Source organism: Podarcis gaigeae, assembly GCF_964106915.1.
Source record: "Podarcis gaigeae genome assembly, chromosome: 9".
Lineage (NCBI taxonomy): Eukaryota > Metazoa > Chordata > Lepidosauria > Squamata > Lacertidae > Podarcis > Podarcis gaigeae.
The window spans coordinates 6,095,822-6,114,157 of record NC_139685.1 but is presented as its reverse complement, the minus strand read 5'-3'; the positions used below and the strand labels follow the sequence as shown (position 1 = coordinate 6,114,157).

Below are 18,336 nucleotides of genomic sequence, written 5' to 3'. Positions count from 1 at the left end.
TCCATGGTGAGAACAGGGTCCTGGACTGGATGTGCCTTTGGTCTGATCCAGCAGGGCTCTTCTTTTGTTGTTTACACACTGCAAGAGATAACCAGAGTCTGCTGCTCCCACATCGGGTCTCTAGAGAGATGGCTAGCAATGCCCTTGGGTACTTACAGAGCCCAAGCTCCTTTTTGTGTCCTTCTCAGTCTCCAGGAGGAGCTGTCTGAGTCCGGTGCTGCTGTGTCACCAGCTGGGGAATTGGACCAGGTTCTTAGTGCTGGAGTCCATATAGTGTAAAGCTGATGGCTCAGAGCCCATGAGATCTGAGGTCAGCAATCCAGAACCTGCAAAGCCTGAGCTGTGACCATTACAGATGCTGAACCCCTGAGCTTGACTCACCATTGGAATTAAGTCCATCATGTACTACCATGCCTGGGGAGGCTGGTCCATATGAGTGAATAGGGTACCTCAGTTTGCCCTCACTTGTCCTCCTCCTTACTTACCACCAGTCCAGGGGACGACAGCGTTCTCCTCCTTGTCTCAGTTCCCCAGCCCTGATCTGTATCTATTGCTGAAAAACAATCATCTATCTGACGCGGGTGGCACTGTGCTCTAAACCACTGAGCCTCTTGGGCTTGCAGATCAGAAGGTCAGCAGTTCGAATCCCCGTGACGGGGTGAGCTCCCTTTGCTCGGTCCCAGCTCCTGCCAACCTAGCAGTTCGAAAGCATGTCAAAGTGCAAGTAGATAAATAGGTACCACTCGGGCGGGAAGGTAAACGGCTGCTCTGGTTCACCAGAAGCGGCTTAGTCATGCTGGCCACATGACCCGGAAGCTGTACACCAGCTCCCTCAGCTAATAAAGCGAGATGAGCGCCGCAACCTCAGAGTCATCCGCTACTGGACCTAACGGTCAGGGGTCCCTTTACCTTTTTATCTGCCCAGGACTGGCCCAAGATATGTTGGTACCTGAGGTGACCCACAAAATGGTGCCCACATCCTGGCTGGGAAGAAGAGGTGAGTGAAGATCTACATCAGGAACAAGGGTGAGAGGAGACCAGCAGTGCCTCCTATTTGCCAAGAGTAGAAGGGGCATGGGGTGAGGGGCTGCTGAGGAGGTGGCAGATCCAGCCTCCAAGGAGCATGCCACAGCTGTCCCTGCCACCACGGCAGCAGCACTGGCTGATGCATTCCTTGGGAGCCAGATCTGCTACCCCTGTGGAACCTGCTGCCTTACCTTGCCTCATGGGTGGGCCAGCCCTGCATCTGTCTATAAGTTGTCCACGGTTCAACCCATACCGTGGCACCTGCAGGGTGTGGGATTGCAGTCTTGTGCGGCACGGGCTGTTTGCATTCATACACAGGCCTTTCCGTGGATGTATGCTAGAGACAAGATGCTTCCATTCCCCACTCTAAGATTAAACTTCCCGACAGCCCAGGGAAGGATCTGAGCACTAAAAGAATGATAAGACTTGCAACTCACACTGCTAACAGCATTTTAACAAGGCAACTCCAAAAGCCAAAAGAAAAACAGGCGTGGTGATTTGACAGTCACAGGAACCACCAGAGAGAAGGTAAGAAGATTAAAAAAGCTCTGCTGGATCTAGTCCAGCATCCTGTTTTCACAGTGGCCAACCAGATGCAAGCAGGACAAATCCCTCTCACTTCCTGTGGTTTCCAGCAAATGATATTAAGAGGAAGAAGAGGAGTTTGGATTTGATATCCTGCTTTATCACTACCCGAAGGAGTCTCCAAGCGGCTAACATTCTCCTTTCCCTTCCTCCCCGACAACAAACACTCTGTGAGGTGAGTGGGGCTGAGAGACTTCAGAGAAGTGTGACTGGCCCAAGGTCACCCAGCAGCTGCAGGTGGAGGAGCGGGGACGCGAACCCGGTTCACCAGATTACGAGACTACTGCTCTTAACCACTACACCACACTGGCTCTACTTCTACTGCCCCTAGTGAAATAAGAGGCAGCTGGAGCCTACATGAGAGAGTGTTCCCCAGCCGTGCTGCCAGGCCTCATGTGGAAAACCCTAAATTCCACCCAGGTTCTTGACAAACCAGCGTCAGAAAGATTTGCAATCTACCACAGGCATAAAAACAATCCGTGAGCCTGATGTGGTCGAGATCTCAATTGCAAATCAATACTTTTGCCATTTTTCAGCTGTTTCTTACTAGCCTGCAGTGTTTCAGACTTGCAAGCCAGCAGAGAGGTTTTCTACATACAATGGTTTTCTATTCTACAATGTTCACCAGCCTTTTTTTTGGGGGGGGGGGGAATAAGGGAGGGAATGCCTAATAGAGTTAGTGTAGCAAGTAGCTCTTGAGAAAGTTCCCCTCTTTTAAAAAGTAATAGTGAAATTAATGAAATGTAGATTAAGTGACAAAGATTGAAAAATCTTCAGATGTGGTTGATGGAAGTGCAAAACATTGTATAAGATAAGAAAATACAATGGTACCTCTGGTTAAGAACTTAATTCGTTCTGGAGGTCCGTTCTTAACCTGAAACTGTTCTTAACCTGAAGCACCACTTTAGCTAATGGGGCCTCCCACTGCTGCCATGCCGCCGGAGCATGGTTTCTGTTCTCATCCTGAAGCAAAGTTCTTAACCCGAGGTACTATTTCTGGGTTAGCGGAGTCTGTAACCTGAAGCATCTGTAAGCCGAGGTACCATGGTATGTTGTATGACTTTTGGAAACTTAATGTAAAAACTAACACACACGTGAGAAAGCTCCCCTTTTTGGTCCAACCCTTCTTTTAAAGACCACGTAAGCCATTGGCTATCACTATATCACATGGCAGAGAGTTCCACAGATCCATTTGGGTCTGTGTCACCAAGGGCCTCCTTTTGACTCTACTCTTGCCTCCTGCTTATTGTTTACCAACTTTCTGTCATGTCCTCCGTGTCTTTTGGTCAGCTATCCCCTTACAACCTAAAGAGTCTCTGAGAAGCTACAGAGAGCCCTCGCTCAACAGGAGAGCCCTTGCTTTGCCTGCGGAGCCCAAGTTGAACCCTTCGGGCTGCCAGGGACTGCGAAGAGCTCCTTGCCTGGAACCCAGGGTTGCTGCACTGCCACTCGGGGTAGACCAGGGGAGGGGAGCCTTCCGCGTGGAGGGCAAGGGTGGCCCTCCCAGCCTTTCCATCTGGCCCTCGGGACTCTGCCTTCTCCCTACCCCGGTCACACCCCTGAGTAGCCCTACTTGCTCCCTCCCTGAGCGTTTCAAGCAGTTATATTGGTTTTCCCTGGCCCTGCCCACCGCCACTATGTGGCCCCCGGAAGGCTCTCCAGGAGGGGATGCGGCCCTCGACCGAAAAATGCTCCTTGTGCGGCTGACTCGGCATCATGCCGCTCGCAGGCCACCTGTCCCGAACCCCCACTTATGGGTCTCAGCCTGCTGGTCGAGATGGGGGGGGGGCTCTTTCCAGTCCGGAGTCGAGCCAACGGAGCCCCGCAGTGGCCAGAGTCCCTGTCCCGGGAAAAGTCACTCCGGGACCTCTGCCTGCCCGCCGCCTGGCTGCCCTCTCGGCGGCCCCCGGGGAGCCGCTCAGCCCCGGAGGAGGAGGCGGAGGGAAGCGGAGGCGGGAAGCAGCCGCGGAGCCGCCTCAGCGCCAGCAGCCGCCTGCACTTTGCTGACACGAGCGATTCCGAGTTGACGGCGCGCCCGTCCTTGAGGCAGCAGAGGCGGCGAGCGCGGCGGGCGAGAGGCGGGCCGGGTTCGCTTTAAGGGGGCCGGGCGCGGAGGGAGAGCCCGGGAGCAGTTCCGGCCGGCCTCGCTCGCTGCCACAGAGGAAACGGGAGGAAAGTCCGGCGCGGGAAAGCCAAGCGGCGCGGGAGAGGACGCCCGGACGCCGGGGCCGCGCTGAGCAGGGCGCGGGGCTCCCCCTTTGCTCTCCTGCACCCCTCCGGGGGCTCCGGGCGCCCCATTGAGCCCAAGTCCAGCTGCAGAGGCCAGCGAGCCGAGGAGGGAGAGATCCAGCCCGGCCAGCGCTGCTGCGGTCTCTCCTGGACGGCGCGCCCTTCCCGCGAGCCTGGCTTGGGGCATCTCTCGTCTGTGCTGCCCTGGAACGTCGCTCAGTGGTTAGAGCGCCTGCTCGACGCCCAAGAAGTCCCCGGTTCTGTCCCTGGGCACCTCCAGGCAGGACCGAGGAAGGACTCCCCTCCCGAAACTCCGGAGAGCCGCTGCCGGCCAGTGTGAGCAGCACTGCGCTAGATGGACCGAGGGCCAGCTTGGTCTAAGGCACCTTCCCGCGAGCAAGAGGCGCCGTGTTCTCTGCGAGATGCACCCAGGAAACCCGGAGGTTGTGGGACCCTCATCCCTCGCCGCCCTGCCCCAGGCGGTGGGGGGAAGCGAGCCCATCGCCCCCCAGCAGTCCAGGATGGAGAATTTCAGGAAGGTCAAGACGTCGGAGGAAGAAAGTCCGCTGCCCTTCGTGGGCCTCCCCTCGGACGTGATTGAGATGAAGGTGAAGGAGGGCAGCAAGATCCGGAACTTGATGGGCTTCGCCATGGGCAGGGTGGCGCGGGAGGACACCCGGCAGATCGTCTTCAGCGGCTGCGGCCGGGCTGTCACCAAGACCATCACCTGCGTGGAGATCATGAAGAGGAAAGTGGGCGGCCTCCACCAGGTCACCAAAGTGCAATACAGGACTCTCCTGGAGGTCTGGGAGAACAAGGCAGCCCGGCCCGAGGGGGGCCCCGCAGAACATCTCACCGTCCACAAGAACGTGCCCTCCATCTGCATCCTGCTCTCCAAGGACCCCCTGGATCCCAGCCAGATGGGCTATCAGCCCCCGGATCTCCCCGGCGACCTGTGGGTGGGCGAGGAGGGCAGCCAAGAGGACAGGTCCAGCGCCGCCCCGAAGGGAAGGAAGAGGAGGCTGGCGCTGCCCCACGAAGAGGACCCGCCCAACAAGAAGGCTCAGGTACCGGAGATCCAGGACGACTCGGGGGCCCTGGAGGGTTGTGGACACGGACGGCATTGCTGCCCTACTTGTCTTGAGCAGCTGTGAGAAAAGCCAAGCCTTATATGCAGACTGAGGGACAGAGAGAGGCCGGGCGCATTCCGGATTTGCGGGTGCTTCGTAACCAATAAAAGGGGTGATGGAGCGAGGGCTGCCTTTGCCAAGGGTCTTGTGCTGGGTTATTCTTCCCAGGGAGAGATGTCCCCCACAGCCGCCTCAGATCCTGGCAGCTCAGGTTGGGTGGAGCAAAGGATTCTGGTCCATATACGAGGCAATCGAAGGATGGTCCATTCAGACAGGCCGCTGAGTGTGGAAAACAGCCCAGGAGGGTGGAAGACACAGTTTGGGTGCTGACTGCACGCAGGATGTTTTCACACGCCAGGTGAAGTGGAGGACTCAGGACGTGGGTTGCTCAAAACCACTGACAGCACCTGTGGCTTGTTGCTGGGATGTGTGGGGTGTGTGTTAAAGGTCCCAATAAGAGGCAAAGGCGTTGGCTGTAAACCTGAGAATGGAAACATATTGCTCTATCCAGGACTGTGTGTGTGTGTGTGTGTGTGTGTGTTTTAAATGATCTTATGACCAGGGCCATGGTTTCTGTGCCCCTTCCACTACCCCTTTTAAACTTAAAAGATTGCATTGCTTCCATGGAAGTTTTCCCTCTGAAAGTTGACTAAAATTTGCATCTCTGCCTATAGATTTGCATATGGACATTTTAGGAAAGTATATGCTGTTGCCTGAGTCTTGTAAGGTCTTAGCAGCCCCCATGCTTATCGTCGCTTTCTAATGAAGTAGGTGGGTGCCCTTGTATTGGAGAGGGCTGGACCACATCCCACGAATCCTCAGAATCCTCTCATATCTGTTCTGTTTTGTAAGAGTTTCTCTGTTTTACTGAAGGTGGAGGTGAATCAGAGGAGACATTCCAAAAAGAAAAGGGGGGGGGGACATGATTTGGAGAAAACGGGCAGCAGATTTCTCTCTCTTTTCCATCACACTGGAACTCAGGGTCACCCGGCAAAATTGGCTGGGCGTGGATTTGAGACAGGCAGAAGCAAGAACTGCTTCACACAACACAGAACGGATGTCTGGAATTTTCCACCCCCAGCATAAGTGGCCTGAAAGAAGGACTGGGCACATTTATTGAGGGCAGGATGCCACTGAAATGCCAACTTGGGGGGGGAGGAGCAGAGGAGCAGACCAGTGCAGCCTTCATGGTGTACGGATGGCCTTTTGTGTGTGCCTCTTAGCAGCCCATGTGGAAAACTAGATCGATATGTGGCTTTGGTCAGAATGGTCAGGCATCTGCTGAGGACCCACACCCCAGCAGGGGCCTCGCTGCCAAAAGCCCCCTGGACTTGCTAGAGTGGGGAGATGGACTCAGTGAGTGAGGGGGCCCCACAGGAGCAGTCTTGTCCAAGGGTCCTCCGAAGCCTGGAGCAGACACATTGGATCAGGCCCACCCAGCAGAGCTCTTCCTAAGTCAGTACTTCTGTTTCTAAGCTGTCCCTCTATCTGCTGCTAGGAGGTTCTCCTTATATCAATCTGGAGAGGTACATAATTGCAGGGGGCAGGGGGGGGGATATAATGTTGGGTCTCTCTGCTCCCCCTGCCCTTGTGAAATCTTTCCTTCTGACTCTCTCTGGAACAGTTGCAGCCCTCCTACAGCTTCTGTATGGAGCATTATCTTCCTGGCTGGATAAAACGAAATCTTGCTTCTCCGCCAGGAAGGGGTGGCGGTAGAAGAGGCTGTGCAAAGCTGGCAGTTCTGTATCTCTTCAACACTTTGCAGTGAGGTTGCTCTTATCAGACACTTTGTAGAACACAAAACACATTGCAATGGATTTATTCCTTTCCGGAGCTCAGAAGGTGCAGGTTAAGTTGTATTGATTCAGAGTGGGATCATTGTAACTAAAGGATGCTTTTGTCTCATTCCACCGCCTTCCCTTCAAATTGCAGTGGGTCCTTCTATCTTTCTTTTTCTGCTACATAATGTATTTCTTGAGAACAAGGATCTATATGAGCATTTCCCCCCCTCAAGGAATGACTTGATTATTGTATCTTTTTGCCAGGAAAACATCACTGTTGAAGACCTCTGCAACATAGTTCTAGGAAGCAAGGGAGAGCTCTGTTAAAACTAAACATCCATTCTAGTCAATGCAGGCTTTTCATTAGCTTTGTACAGTCATACCTCGGGTTACAAACACTTCGGCTTACGCAATTTCGGGTTGTGCACCGCTCCAAACCCTGAAGTACCGGAACGGGTTACTTCCAGGTTTCGGCGTTTGCACATGTGCAGAAGCACTAAATCACACTTTGCACATGCACAGAAGAGCCAAATCAGGACTCACACGTGCGCAGATGCGGCACTGCAGGTTGCAGACGCTGTGGGTTGCGAATGTGTTGCCCACACGGATCACGTTTGCAACCCGAGCCTTCACTGTATAGATAACCACGTTTTTAAAAAATCAATACCTGCTTTTCAGGTAAGGTTTTAAAATAAGTTTACAAGGTACAATATGGATGCATGCCATCCCAATCTCTGAGCAGTGTGAGTTTCCAGGCACTCACCCAGGGTTTGTGTTTCCTTTGGAATGAGGCCCAGAGGAGACTGTGGTGTCTTTAGGATATACAGTTTATTTACACATATTTACAATGTGAGTTTAGATGGAGGGGTTCACAGCACTGACACTCCAATATGGTCTTGCTTCTCCCATAGCCACAACCTTGGATTCAAGCAGAAATCAGTCATTGCTCTGACCCAGTCTGTTTCGCACTTCCAGCTTCTAGCTCACATAACTCAACTCTCTCCTCTGGCCTTTGTCAAGTTGAGGGAAGGAGATCCTCCAATTTTTCATCTGGCACAGAGCCACTTCCTTTGTTATCAAAATGGTCCATACTTAATAGGGACCCACTAACAAGAAACTTGTCTGGCTATTTCAACAATTTGAATCCTTGCTTAGCTGTTAACACTTGCAGAATCCAGGAATTAGAAGGGGGTCCAGGTATATAGCCTACCTCCCCCAAACTCATAACATTGTAAAACCTAGCTAGTCAAATGGGAAACTGTCATGTACTGATTGGACTATTTGTCTATCTAGTTCAGGATTTTCTGAGTGGCAGCAGCTTTCTAGGGTTTCCCAGCCCTGCCTGAATATGCTGAGGGTTGAACCTGAGTCTTCTGTGTGCGAAGTAGGGTCCTCTGCCCCTGAAGCGGGTGGTGCTGTGGTCTAAACCACTGAGCCTAGGACTTGCCGATCGGAAGGTCGGCGGTTCAAATCCACGCGATGAGGTGAGCTCCTGTTGCTCTGTCCCAGCTCCTGCCAACCTAGCAGTTCGAAAGCAGGCAGTGCAAGTAGATAAATAGATACCACTCTGGCAGGAATGTAAACAGCGTTTCCATGCACTCTGGTTTCCATCATGGTGTTCCGTTGCACCAGAAGCGGTTTAGTCATGCTGGCCGCATGGCCCAGAAAGCTGTCTGTGGATAAACTCTGGCTCCTTCGGTGTGAAAGCAAGATGAGCACCGCAACCCCATAGTTGCCTTTGATTGGACTTAACCATCCAGGGGTCCTTTACCCTCCCCCTTTTTTTTACTCTGCCCCTGAGCTATAACCCCCTCAGCACTCGCTAGAAACATAGGAAGCTGCCTTATGCCTTATCAGTTATGCCTTATTCCTAGTCAGTTTAACTGTCTATCTCACTCAGTATGCTCTCCACTAACCATTGGTGCCAGTTTCCTGGGGCCCTGGGTGCCTAAGTACCCAAAAGGGGCCAGACACCCACAAATTTCAGCACCAGGGCCATGCATGCTGCTTGGCACCCATCGCCCTGGGCAGTCTCAGTTGCAGGATCAAGCTGGCACTCCTGCAACTAACTGGCAGCAGCTCCCAAGTAAGCCTTATTCAGCCTGAGGACCACACTCCCTTCTGGGATGGTCCCAAGGAGCCATATTCCAGTGGTGGGTGGGGCCAGAGGCAAAAGAGGGGAGAGCAATAAAGGTAAATTCAACCTTTGCACAATTGGCTATTTTTTTGCGCATGCACGCATACACAGACACAGACACACACACAGGCATGGGCGTAGCCAGGATTTTTGTTGGGGGGGCAGAGAGGTGCTCCCCTGCCCCCCTGGCTATGCCCATGCACAGAGGCACACCTCTCTACTCTCCATTCAGACAAACAAGAGGCATTTTCAGAGTTCCATTCCATCCAGGCAAAAGTACACTGGTACCTCGGGTTGAGAACTTAATTCGTTCCGGAGGTCCGTTCTTAACCTGAAACTGTTCTTAACCTGAAGCACCACTTTAGCTAATGGGGCCTCCCGCTGCTGCCGCGCCGCCAGAGCACGATTTCTGTTCTCATCCTGAAGCAAAGTTCTTAACCTGAAGCACTATTTCTGGGTTAGCGGAGTCTGTAACCTGAAGCATCTGTAGCCTGAAGCGTTTGGTACCACTGTATTTGAATTATGAAGGAGGGATATTGAGGTGTGTGGCTTGGGAAGAGTTCCTAGGGCCTGATAGAGGTTCCTCTTGCCTGCTCTAGGGTTTCAGAGAGGGCTCTTTCTCAGTCCTGCCTGGACAAGCCAGGGTCTGAATCTAGGACTTTTTGCAAGCAAAGCATGTGCTCACTCACAGTGTGCCACACAACCAGAATGTATCCTGAGAAATGGCACATTCCCACCCCCTGCAGAAGGCGCTTGCATGTTCACCACAGGGAAGCACCTACAGAAGTTGCACCAAACCCACACTCATCTCACTAGTCAGGGATGTTCATGCATGCTGCATTGTTTTAGTGAAACTAGGCATAAAATTTGGTGTCACCTTAAGACTGTGAAGCGAGCCTTGAAAGTGTTTGTGGGGGTGTGTGTCTTGAGTTCCTTGGAAGAACAATGTGACATAAATGTACTGTAGTGAAGAAATATGTTTCCAGTTCAACAAGCAACCCCTGTGGACAAGGTGAGAGAGGGCCGACAACAACTGCAAATGGCTTGATAGTTCCTACCGAGTGGGGCTGCAAACTGGTTGGTTTCTCGTCCCAACTATTTTCCAAGTAGACTCTCAAAGATGCCCAAATTGGTGAGAACAGTATTAGTAAGAGGGATTAGCCCCATCTGATGTACTTGGCAAAGTGTTAGCAGGCTGCGCCCATCATAATGGAGGAAATTTGCTGATAAAGATCCTGGATCCTGTGAGTTGAAATGTGAACAATAAGATGTGGGACAATGTGCTACTCTTCGTCAAAGCTGAGATCACTTAACAAGTACAGGAGATATTATCTAGAGGCTCTACTTACAAAAGGAGTTCATTCCCTTCAGGAAAAAAAGAAACACTCTCATTTTCTTAACTGTTTGTCAGACTTCCCCAACAGGTGCCCTCCAGATCCCATCATCCCTCACCATTGGCCTAGCTTGCTGGGGTTGGCAGGAGCTGAGAGTCCAATCCATGTTAGCTCCACGATGGAGCATCTGCTTTGCATACAAGTGGTCATGAGTTCAATTCCCACCGACATCTCCAGGTGGAGCTAGGAATGCTTCCTGCATGAAATCCCAAGGGCTGCTGCCAGATAGTGTGGACAACACTATGACCTATGAGGATCAATGGTTTGACTCAGCAGAAAACAGCTTCCTGTGTTCTTACCATCTGGAAGGCACAAATAATAATAATATTATAATAATAATTTATTATTTATACCCCGCCCTTCTGGCTGGGTTTCCCCCAGCAACTCTGGGCAGCTTCCAACAAAACACTAAAATACAATAACCTATTAAACATTAAAAGCTTCCCTAAACAGGGCTACCTTCAATGTCTTTCCCTAAACAGGGCTACCTTCAGATGTATTTGACATCTGGTGGGAGGGCGTTCCACAGGGCGGGTGCCACTACCAAGAAGGTCCTCTGCCTGGTTCCCTGCAATTTGGCTTCTTGCAGTGAGGGAACCGCCAGAAGGCCCTCGGCACTGGACCTTAGTGTCTGGGCTGAACGATGGGGGTGGAGACGCTCCTTCAGGTATACTGGACCAAGGCCGTTTAGGGCTTTCAAGGTCAGCACCAACACTTTGAATTGTGCTCGGAAACATACTGGGAGTCAGTGTAGGTCTTTCAAGACCAGTGTTATATGATCTCGGCGGCCGCTCCCAGTCACCAGTCTAGCTGCCACATTCTGGATTAGTTGTAGTTTTCCGGTCACCTTCAAAGGTAGCCCCACATAGAGCGCATTGCAGTAGTCCAAGCAAGAGATAACTAGAGCATGCACTACTCCGGCGAGACAGTCTGTGGGCAGGTAGGGTCTCAGCCTGCATACCAGATGGAGCTGGTAGACAGCTGCCCTGGACACAGAATCAGGAAAGTCTGGTCCCATAAGATCCATAGCAAGGGTTGGCAATCTGCGGTTCTATGGTTGTGTGTGGCACTTGGCTGAATTTCACAATGCCTATTTAAAAATAAAACACTGAAAGCAATCAGTTCAGACTTCTGGCAAGAGTGATCTGCCAGACTGTGATCTGGCAGGTGGGAAGCAAAAGAGTGAAGGGTGAGGCAGGAAGAGGGCTCTAACCTTGTACATCACTGCCTTCAGATCCCCACCACCACCTCACTCCCAACTGATTACATCTGAGGGACAGGAAGCCTCTCACCCTACCCCACTCTGATGGTTGATCACCCCTAGCTTGTTCTCAAAGCTACAAACATGAGTCTGACCAAACTGCAGGAGGCAGTGGAAGACAGGAGTGCCTGGCGTGCTCTGGTCCAGGGGGTCACGAAGAGTCGGACACGACTAAACGACTAAACAACAACAAAGCTTGGAGCAAGGTTTTGCTGAGTGTGCAATTGGATACAAAACATTGAGTTGGGGGTGGGAAAGTGCAGTTAGAAAGCTGGCGATGCTGCCATTTGGAAAAAAGGAGCAGAGACATTAACTACGTTGGTTTATAAGTGTTTATTAAGCAGTCAAGGAACAGGCAATGCCAGGGCCAGCATGTGCCCAGGTTATAGAATGTGCTACATTCTTCCAATCAAATGCCCAAGCCAGACCAAAACACCTGCTTCTTCAGGGATGGAAGCTTCTCTGCAGCGCTGTCTTCTGGCAGGAAATGCTTTATTTCACCCTTGCAAATACCTTAGTTACTGAACTAAGGCAGATTCATAAATGAATTGTCACTGCAGAGCAGATAAGAACTGCTGACTCCTATAGAGAAACTGTTACGGATAGAGGGTGTAAACAAGGAGCAAAGCACGCTTTGTGCTTTTTCTTGTTTTGGTGTGGGGTGTCTGGTGGAGAATTTGTGCAGTTGGAAACGCTGCTTTTTAAAAAATACTGTAAAAAAAGAAAGCCTGGCTGCTGCTTGCTGCTGAATGTCTTTGTTCTGCAATAGGGTGGTGAACGTTTTGTGTTTTGAGTCTTCGCTCCTGGGATGGTCTTCAGGAAGCAAGAATTCTCCCATCTCTACCTGCTGAATTTCTGCCTGTTGGGCACAGTTTAAGGGGGCTGGGAGGGAGCTGGCAACCAATTCCATGTCCTTGCCCGTGCGTCTGGCTCCACTTCTCAAAAACTAGCCTGTAGAAAACAGACTCGGATTTGGGCTTCCACTGTCTCTACATACAAAGGACAGTTCCAGTCTTCTAGTAAGGTAAAGGTACCCCTGCCCATACGAGCCAGTCTTGACAGACTCTAGGGTTGTGCGCTCATCTCACTCTAGAGGCCGAGAGCCAGCGCTGTCCGCAGACACTTCCGGATCACGTGGCCAGCGTGACAAGCTGCATCTGGTGAGCCAGCGCAGCACACACGGAAACGCCGTTTACCTTCCCGCTAGTAAGCGGTCCCTATTTATCTACTTGCACCTGGGGGTGCTTTCGAACTGCTAGGTAGGTTGGCAATCTTCTAATACTTGTCCCTAATTAATTTTTTAAATAACTTTTTGGGAACTTCTTGCTACAATAATTTGCTAGAGTTGTTATTCTCAGGGTCCAGCTACATATACACAACAATTTATTCTAGAATGAATGGGGACAGAGCACTCATTTTTTCCTAAATGGTCTGTGCAGCTGATCCAGTGCATATTTTTTTGACTCTGAAAAGTGCTTCTCAATAAACTGGTTTCATTCTGAAAATAAAGAATGGTGGGCACCTTTTTCTTTTTCTTCCTCCTCCTGTACCTGCAGATGGAGCCAAGGAGGATCTGCAACAAAATGTTCCATATGGTATTGCGGCTGTGTGTGTGTTTCTCTGCCCCTCCAGACAAGTGGAGTTTTTTAATCCAGGGCGGCAGTTCAGCTGAGCATACATTTCTTTCTCTTGATTTCCCTCTCCTGTTTTCTGCATTCTACTACACACATGCACAGTCACTCTTTGTTTTCCTCCCACCCCATCTTATAAAGATTATTATCCGCGTCTGCAAAGCTTGAGATTCCTCCAAGCAAGCCTTTAGATAGCTCCCTCTTAGTCATTGCTGCAGCTGTTTTGTCAGCACTTCACCCCTGAACACTGCAAATAGAAGGAACAGTGTTTTCCTAGTGTATCTTGGATCAAAGGAACAAATATAAACCTGGCTTTTAAATTGGGGGGAAATGGAAGATCGCAGAGCAAATAAGCACAGCATGGGAAAGGGAGTGTAAATGTTCCAGCAACATCCTCCTTAGTGTGAGAGGCAGAGTTTTTCAGATTTGCCCCTATTTCTGCCTGTAAAATGTTGGGGAGTAGGCTAAACTTAGGAAAACTTTCGTAATCAGGAAACACCAGATCGAAACCTTAAGAAAGCTCTGGCATAGCACAGAGGATGAGCCAGCAAAGAATGAAGGATTCAAATCCTGCTCCAGCCATACATCCACTAGGTCTGAAGCCAGCCTTTCCCAGCCCTGTGCTTTCTGCATGCTTTGGACTACAGTTCCCATCCTCCTTGACCATTGACCGCAATGGCTGAGACTGCTGGGAGTTGTAACCTTAAAATCTGGAGGGAAGGTTGTCTTGAGCGAACCTCTCGGCTTCAGCTGTATGAGCACAGACACTGAACAGGGAAGCTGGATCTGGCTCTCGTGGATGGCACAGGAGGAGGGCCATTTTTCGAAAGGTGGCCACCCATTTAAAAAAGAGCTCTGCCTTGCACTCTCTCTTCCCTGGGGTGCTGGGTGCTCTGGGGCAGCCTGAGGCCTACCAAACATACCCCTGTGCCTGGCATCCTGGGGAGGGGGCAGGGAATGCAGAAAAGCTGCCAGCCGCAGCCGGTTCTTTGCGTGGAGTGGCAGGGAGCTGACAGGCGCACATTGAGACATCTGGGCTGCCAGGAAGTGTGGCTCTCTTGAAGCCTGCCGAACTGCGCCTTCATTATCGGCAGGCGGAGAAGGAGCTGTCAGAGTTATTAATGGGCGGCTCAGGGCTCAGGGCCAAATGGTTTGTTTTGAATAAAACACACAAACAGGCAGATGGGCTTGCTTTCCTCCTCCCTCCCTCCCCCCCTTTATTGCAGATCATCAGGCCAGGTGCTGCCATGACTTATGAACTGCCGGCCACGCCAATGCTGGGGGCTGCTGCTGTTCCTTTTACTCTCCTTGCTAATAGGGGGGTGGGGTGAGGAAGGGCCAGTGCAGCTTAGTAGCAGGGCATTTGTGCTGCATGCAGAGCGGCCCAGATTCAATCCCCCGTGGCAGCACCTCCAACTATTGCCTTGCCTGAAGCCCTACAGAGCTGCTACAGGGGTACAGGCAATACTGGGTTAATGGTCTGACGGCAGCTTTCTATGGGCGCAACCAGCCACCATTTAAAGCACATGACTCCGCCTCCACCTCAACAAACCTGGGAACTGTAGTTCCCCACACAGTGCTACAATTCCCAGCACCCTTAAAAGCTACAGTTCCCAGGATTATTTGGGAGAAACCGCAACAGCTAAAGAAAGCAGTGTGTGGAGAATACCTGCCATTCCTTGTGGCAAATCTGTTTGGTGCCATGGTATCCCCCTGCCCTCCACCTGCCTTGTACCAGGTAAGGCTACTTATCTATCAAAGTATTGTAGGTATTGCCTACTTGGGCAGTGGCTTCCCAAGATCTCAGGCAGAGGTCAGCTGCTCCCGTAAACTGGAGCAGGGCTTGTGAAACAGAGAGCAAAGCGCAGCCTCTCGTGCCCTGCCAGGAGCAGGGCCAGCCAAGCAGATGTGACTGTATCACGTTCAGCCCCATTCTGTGACAGGCGCCCCAGGTGTGGAACTCAGCTCATCAGGTGTCCAGGCCAGGTTACCAGGTGGACTGATGCCAGGCTGCCTTGGCCTTCAGCTACAACAGGGCACGAACTTCTGCTTTCTGTTTATCTGGGGTTGTCCTCCGAGGCAGGAGGAAGGATAAAGGATTACAGTCATACCACAGGTTGAAGTTGCTTCAGGCTGAACGTTTTCAGGTTGCACTCCGCAACGACCTAGAAGTAACGGAAGACGTTACTTCTGGGCTTCTCCACTCACGCATGCGCAGACTGTCAAAATGACACCACACGCATGCACGGAAGCAGCGAATCGTGACCCACGCACGCGCAGATGCACAGACATGGGTTGCGTTCACTTCTGGATCCCGTTCATATCCAGAGGTACCACTGTATCTCCTTTGTTACAGGATTCACACCCAGAGGAGGCAGGGGAAATGAGCACACCAAGGGTCAGCAACCTTTTTCAGCCATGGGCCAGTCCACTGTCCCTCAGACCTTGTGGGGGGCCGGACTATATTTTTTTGGGGGGGGGGGGAATTAATGAATTCCTATGCCCCACAAATAACCCAGCGATACATTTTAAATAAAAGGACACATTCTACTTATGTAAAAACACGCTGATTCCCAAACCGTCTGTGGGCCGGATTGAGAAGGCAATTGGGCCGCATCCTGCCCATGGGCCTTAGGTTGCCTACCCCTGCTCTAGGAAATCTCTGTGTACTAGTCCTGTGCTTGTTTAGCAAGATGGAGCAGCCCCACTTTGTGGAAGGGCTCTTTCCATGCATATTGACAGGCATGCTCACAGGACCTTTGAACATGTTGCTGCTGCTGCTGCTGTTGTGCTGTCCAGCTGGCAGAGGGCACAGCAATGGGACCCACCATGCCTGCCTTGGGCATGCTTTAAATCAGGGGTGGAGAACCTGTGTCAGCCCAAGGGCCACATTCCCTTCTGGGGGCCAGACGGGAAAGCGAGTGGAGCATTGGATACAATTTGGTCAGTCGGGTAAATTCTACACTCTCTCTTACATTAAGATTCTGGAGACACATTAACAAAGAAAGCTTGATTTTATGAAATGAAAATGACAGAATCCATACATGCTGTTCCTGACAGTAAAATTACAAATTAAGCAGGCAGCAAATCCTACCATGCCTTGATCTAAAGAGTGAAATAACCCTTAAAAGGTAAAGGGACCCCTGACCATTAGGTCCAGTTGTGACTGACTCTGGGGTTGCGGCACTCATCTCGCTTTATTGGCCGAGGGAGCCGACATACAGTTTCCGGGTCATGTGGCTAGCATGACTAAACTGCTTCTGGCGAACCAGAGCAGTGCACGGAAACGCCGTTTACCTTCCTGCCGGAGTGGTACCTATTTATGTACTTGCACTTTGACGTGCTTTCAAACTGCTAGGTTGGCAGGATTCGAACTGCTGACCTTCTGATCGGCAAGTCCTAGGCTCTGTGATTTAACCCACAGCGCCACCAGCGTCCCCTGGAAGAACCCTTACCTATTCTCAAAAGCCTACAGAAGGGAGCCTGACAATTTTGCCAGCAGGACTCACATTAATAGCAAGTTAAGAGATGGACAGGGGTGGGCTGGGAGAAGAGTCAACTTGTCCTTAAGTGAAGCGGACATGTGCTGATTCCAGGGGAGCGCTGAGTGAGTTCTTTTCATTGCAGCTAGCAGAGTCCGTTTTGTGCTTGTTTGCTATGTACCACTATATAACATGAAGTAAATGAAAATGAAAATAAATGGAGAAAAGCAAACAGAGCGTGTGAGGGGGTGGGGGCCCTGGAAGAGGAGGAAGAGGAGGCTTCTTCACGGCCTGCTCCTGGAATTTGAAGAGGCAGGTGAAGCTCATTACGATGGGGAGGTAAGACAAGAATGGTAACAATCTGCACCAGTGTGGAAGGGCTTAATATTTCCTGGCTGTAAAAAGGGGAGGGGGGATGCTGAAGATGGAAGAGAGTGGAGGAACGTTGCCTCTGTTTATCCACTGACCCCCCCCCCCCAATTCAGAATTTATCTGGGAGACACAGATGGCGGGGGTGGGGAGCTGTCCGCCCCCTCTTTCTTTGCTCCTTTGGTGAGTCCAGAGCAGCAAACTCTGCCCAGGGCACTTCACTGCATGGCTAATTTCTCATCAGAGTTATAAAAAGCCGTCTCTCTGCCAGCGCCTCTGGTCCCGCTTGTCAGCTGGGGTTGGAGCTCAAGTGCTTTCGCCTCTCCTGCTTTCGCCTGGCATTGGTGGTGGTGGCCTCCCTCAGGGCAGGGAAAAGCAGTGGCAGGAATGTCATCAAATGTCGGGCAGGCAAAAGGGCGAGGGAAGGAGCTGTGGCCTCAGCAGCTCTCCAGCCAGATTATAATGCGCACAGATCACCGTCTCCACTGTAATGAGGCCTAGAGCATCATATATATATATATGAGCATTCCATATGTATATGGAAATGCACAAAATGTGGTTCCTCAGCATGTGCTTCTCAGCCACTTTTGGCTTCTGCAGAGCTTCCAGAAAAGCACTGCTCTGCTGCAGGAGGGTCTAGCTCCCTTCTTTTAACCCTGGGGCACATTCCCTTGGGGCTGTCCATCAGAAGCTGCATCCTGGTGACAGGCTGGAGTTCAAAGTAGGTATTTAATTTTGATGTTTTTTATCCCCCCACCTACATTTACACTGGTGTCTTTGTCCATGGAGTGTTCTTGGCAGGGATACTGGAGTGGCTTGCCGGTTCCTGCTCCAGGTGGATCATGTTTGGTCAAAACTCTCCACCATGACCTGTCCATCTTGGGTGGCCCTGCACGGCATAGCTCATAGCTTCTCTGAGTTATTCAAGCCCCTTCACCACAGCAAGGCAGTGATCCATGAAGGGGATCCGTATAGTCAAAGCTATGGTTTTCGCAGTAGTGATGTATGGAGGTGAGAGCTGGACCATAAAGAAGGCTGATCGCCGAAGAATTGATGCTTTTGAATTCTGGTGCTGGAGGAGACTCTTGAGAGTCCCATGGACTGCAAGAAGATCTAACGCATCCATTCTTAAGGAAATCAGCCCTGAGTGCTCACTGGAAGGACAGATCCTGAAGCTGAGGCTCCAAGACTTTGGCCACCTCATGAGAAGAGAAGACTCCCTGGAAAAGACCCTGATGTTGGGAAAGATGGAGGGCGCAAGGAGAAGGGGACGACAGAGGACGAGATGGTGGGACAGTGTTCTTGAAGCTA

At 51.4% G+C, this 18,336-nt stretch overlaps 2 protein-coding genes across 2 annotated transcripts in view; both read left to right on the top strand.

The window, feature by feature from the left end:
- The window catches only part of CLK3 (CDC like kinase 3), a 200,346-nt gene that overhangs the window by 113,896 nt on the left and 68,114 nt on the right, over nucleotides 1-18,336 (top strand). The gene's annotated exons all lie outside the window — the stretch shown is intronic.
- RPP25 (ribonuclease P/MRP subunit p25) lies at nucleotides 3,628-10,581 on the top strand. Its single transcript, XM_083754706.1, has one exon. It carries the CDS (start codon nucleotides 4,263-4,265, stop codon nucleotides 4,992-4,994), a length of 732 nt encoding a protein of 243 aa, XP_083610832.1. The 5' UTR covers nucleotides 3,628-4,262; the 3' UTR covers nucleotides 4,995-10,581.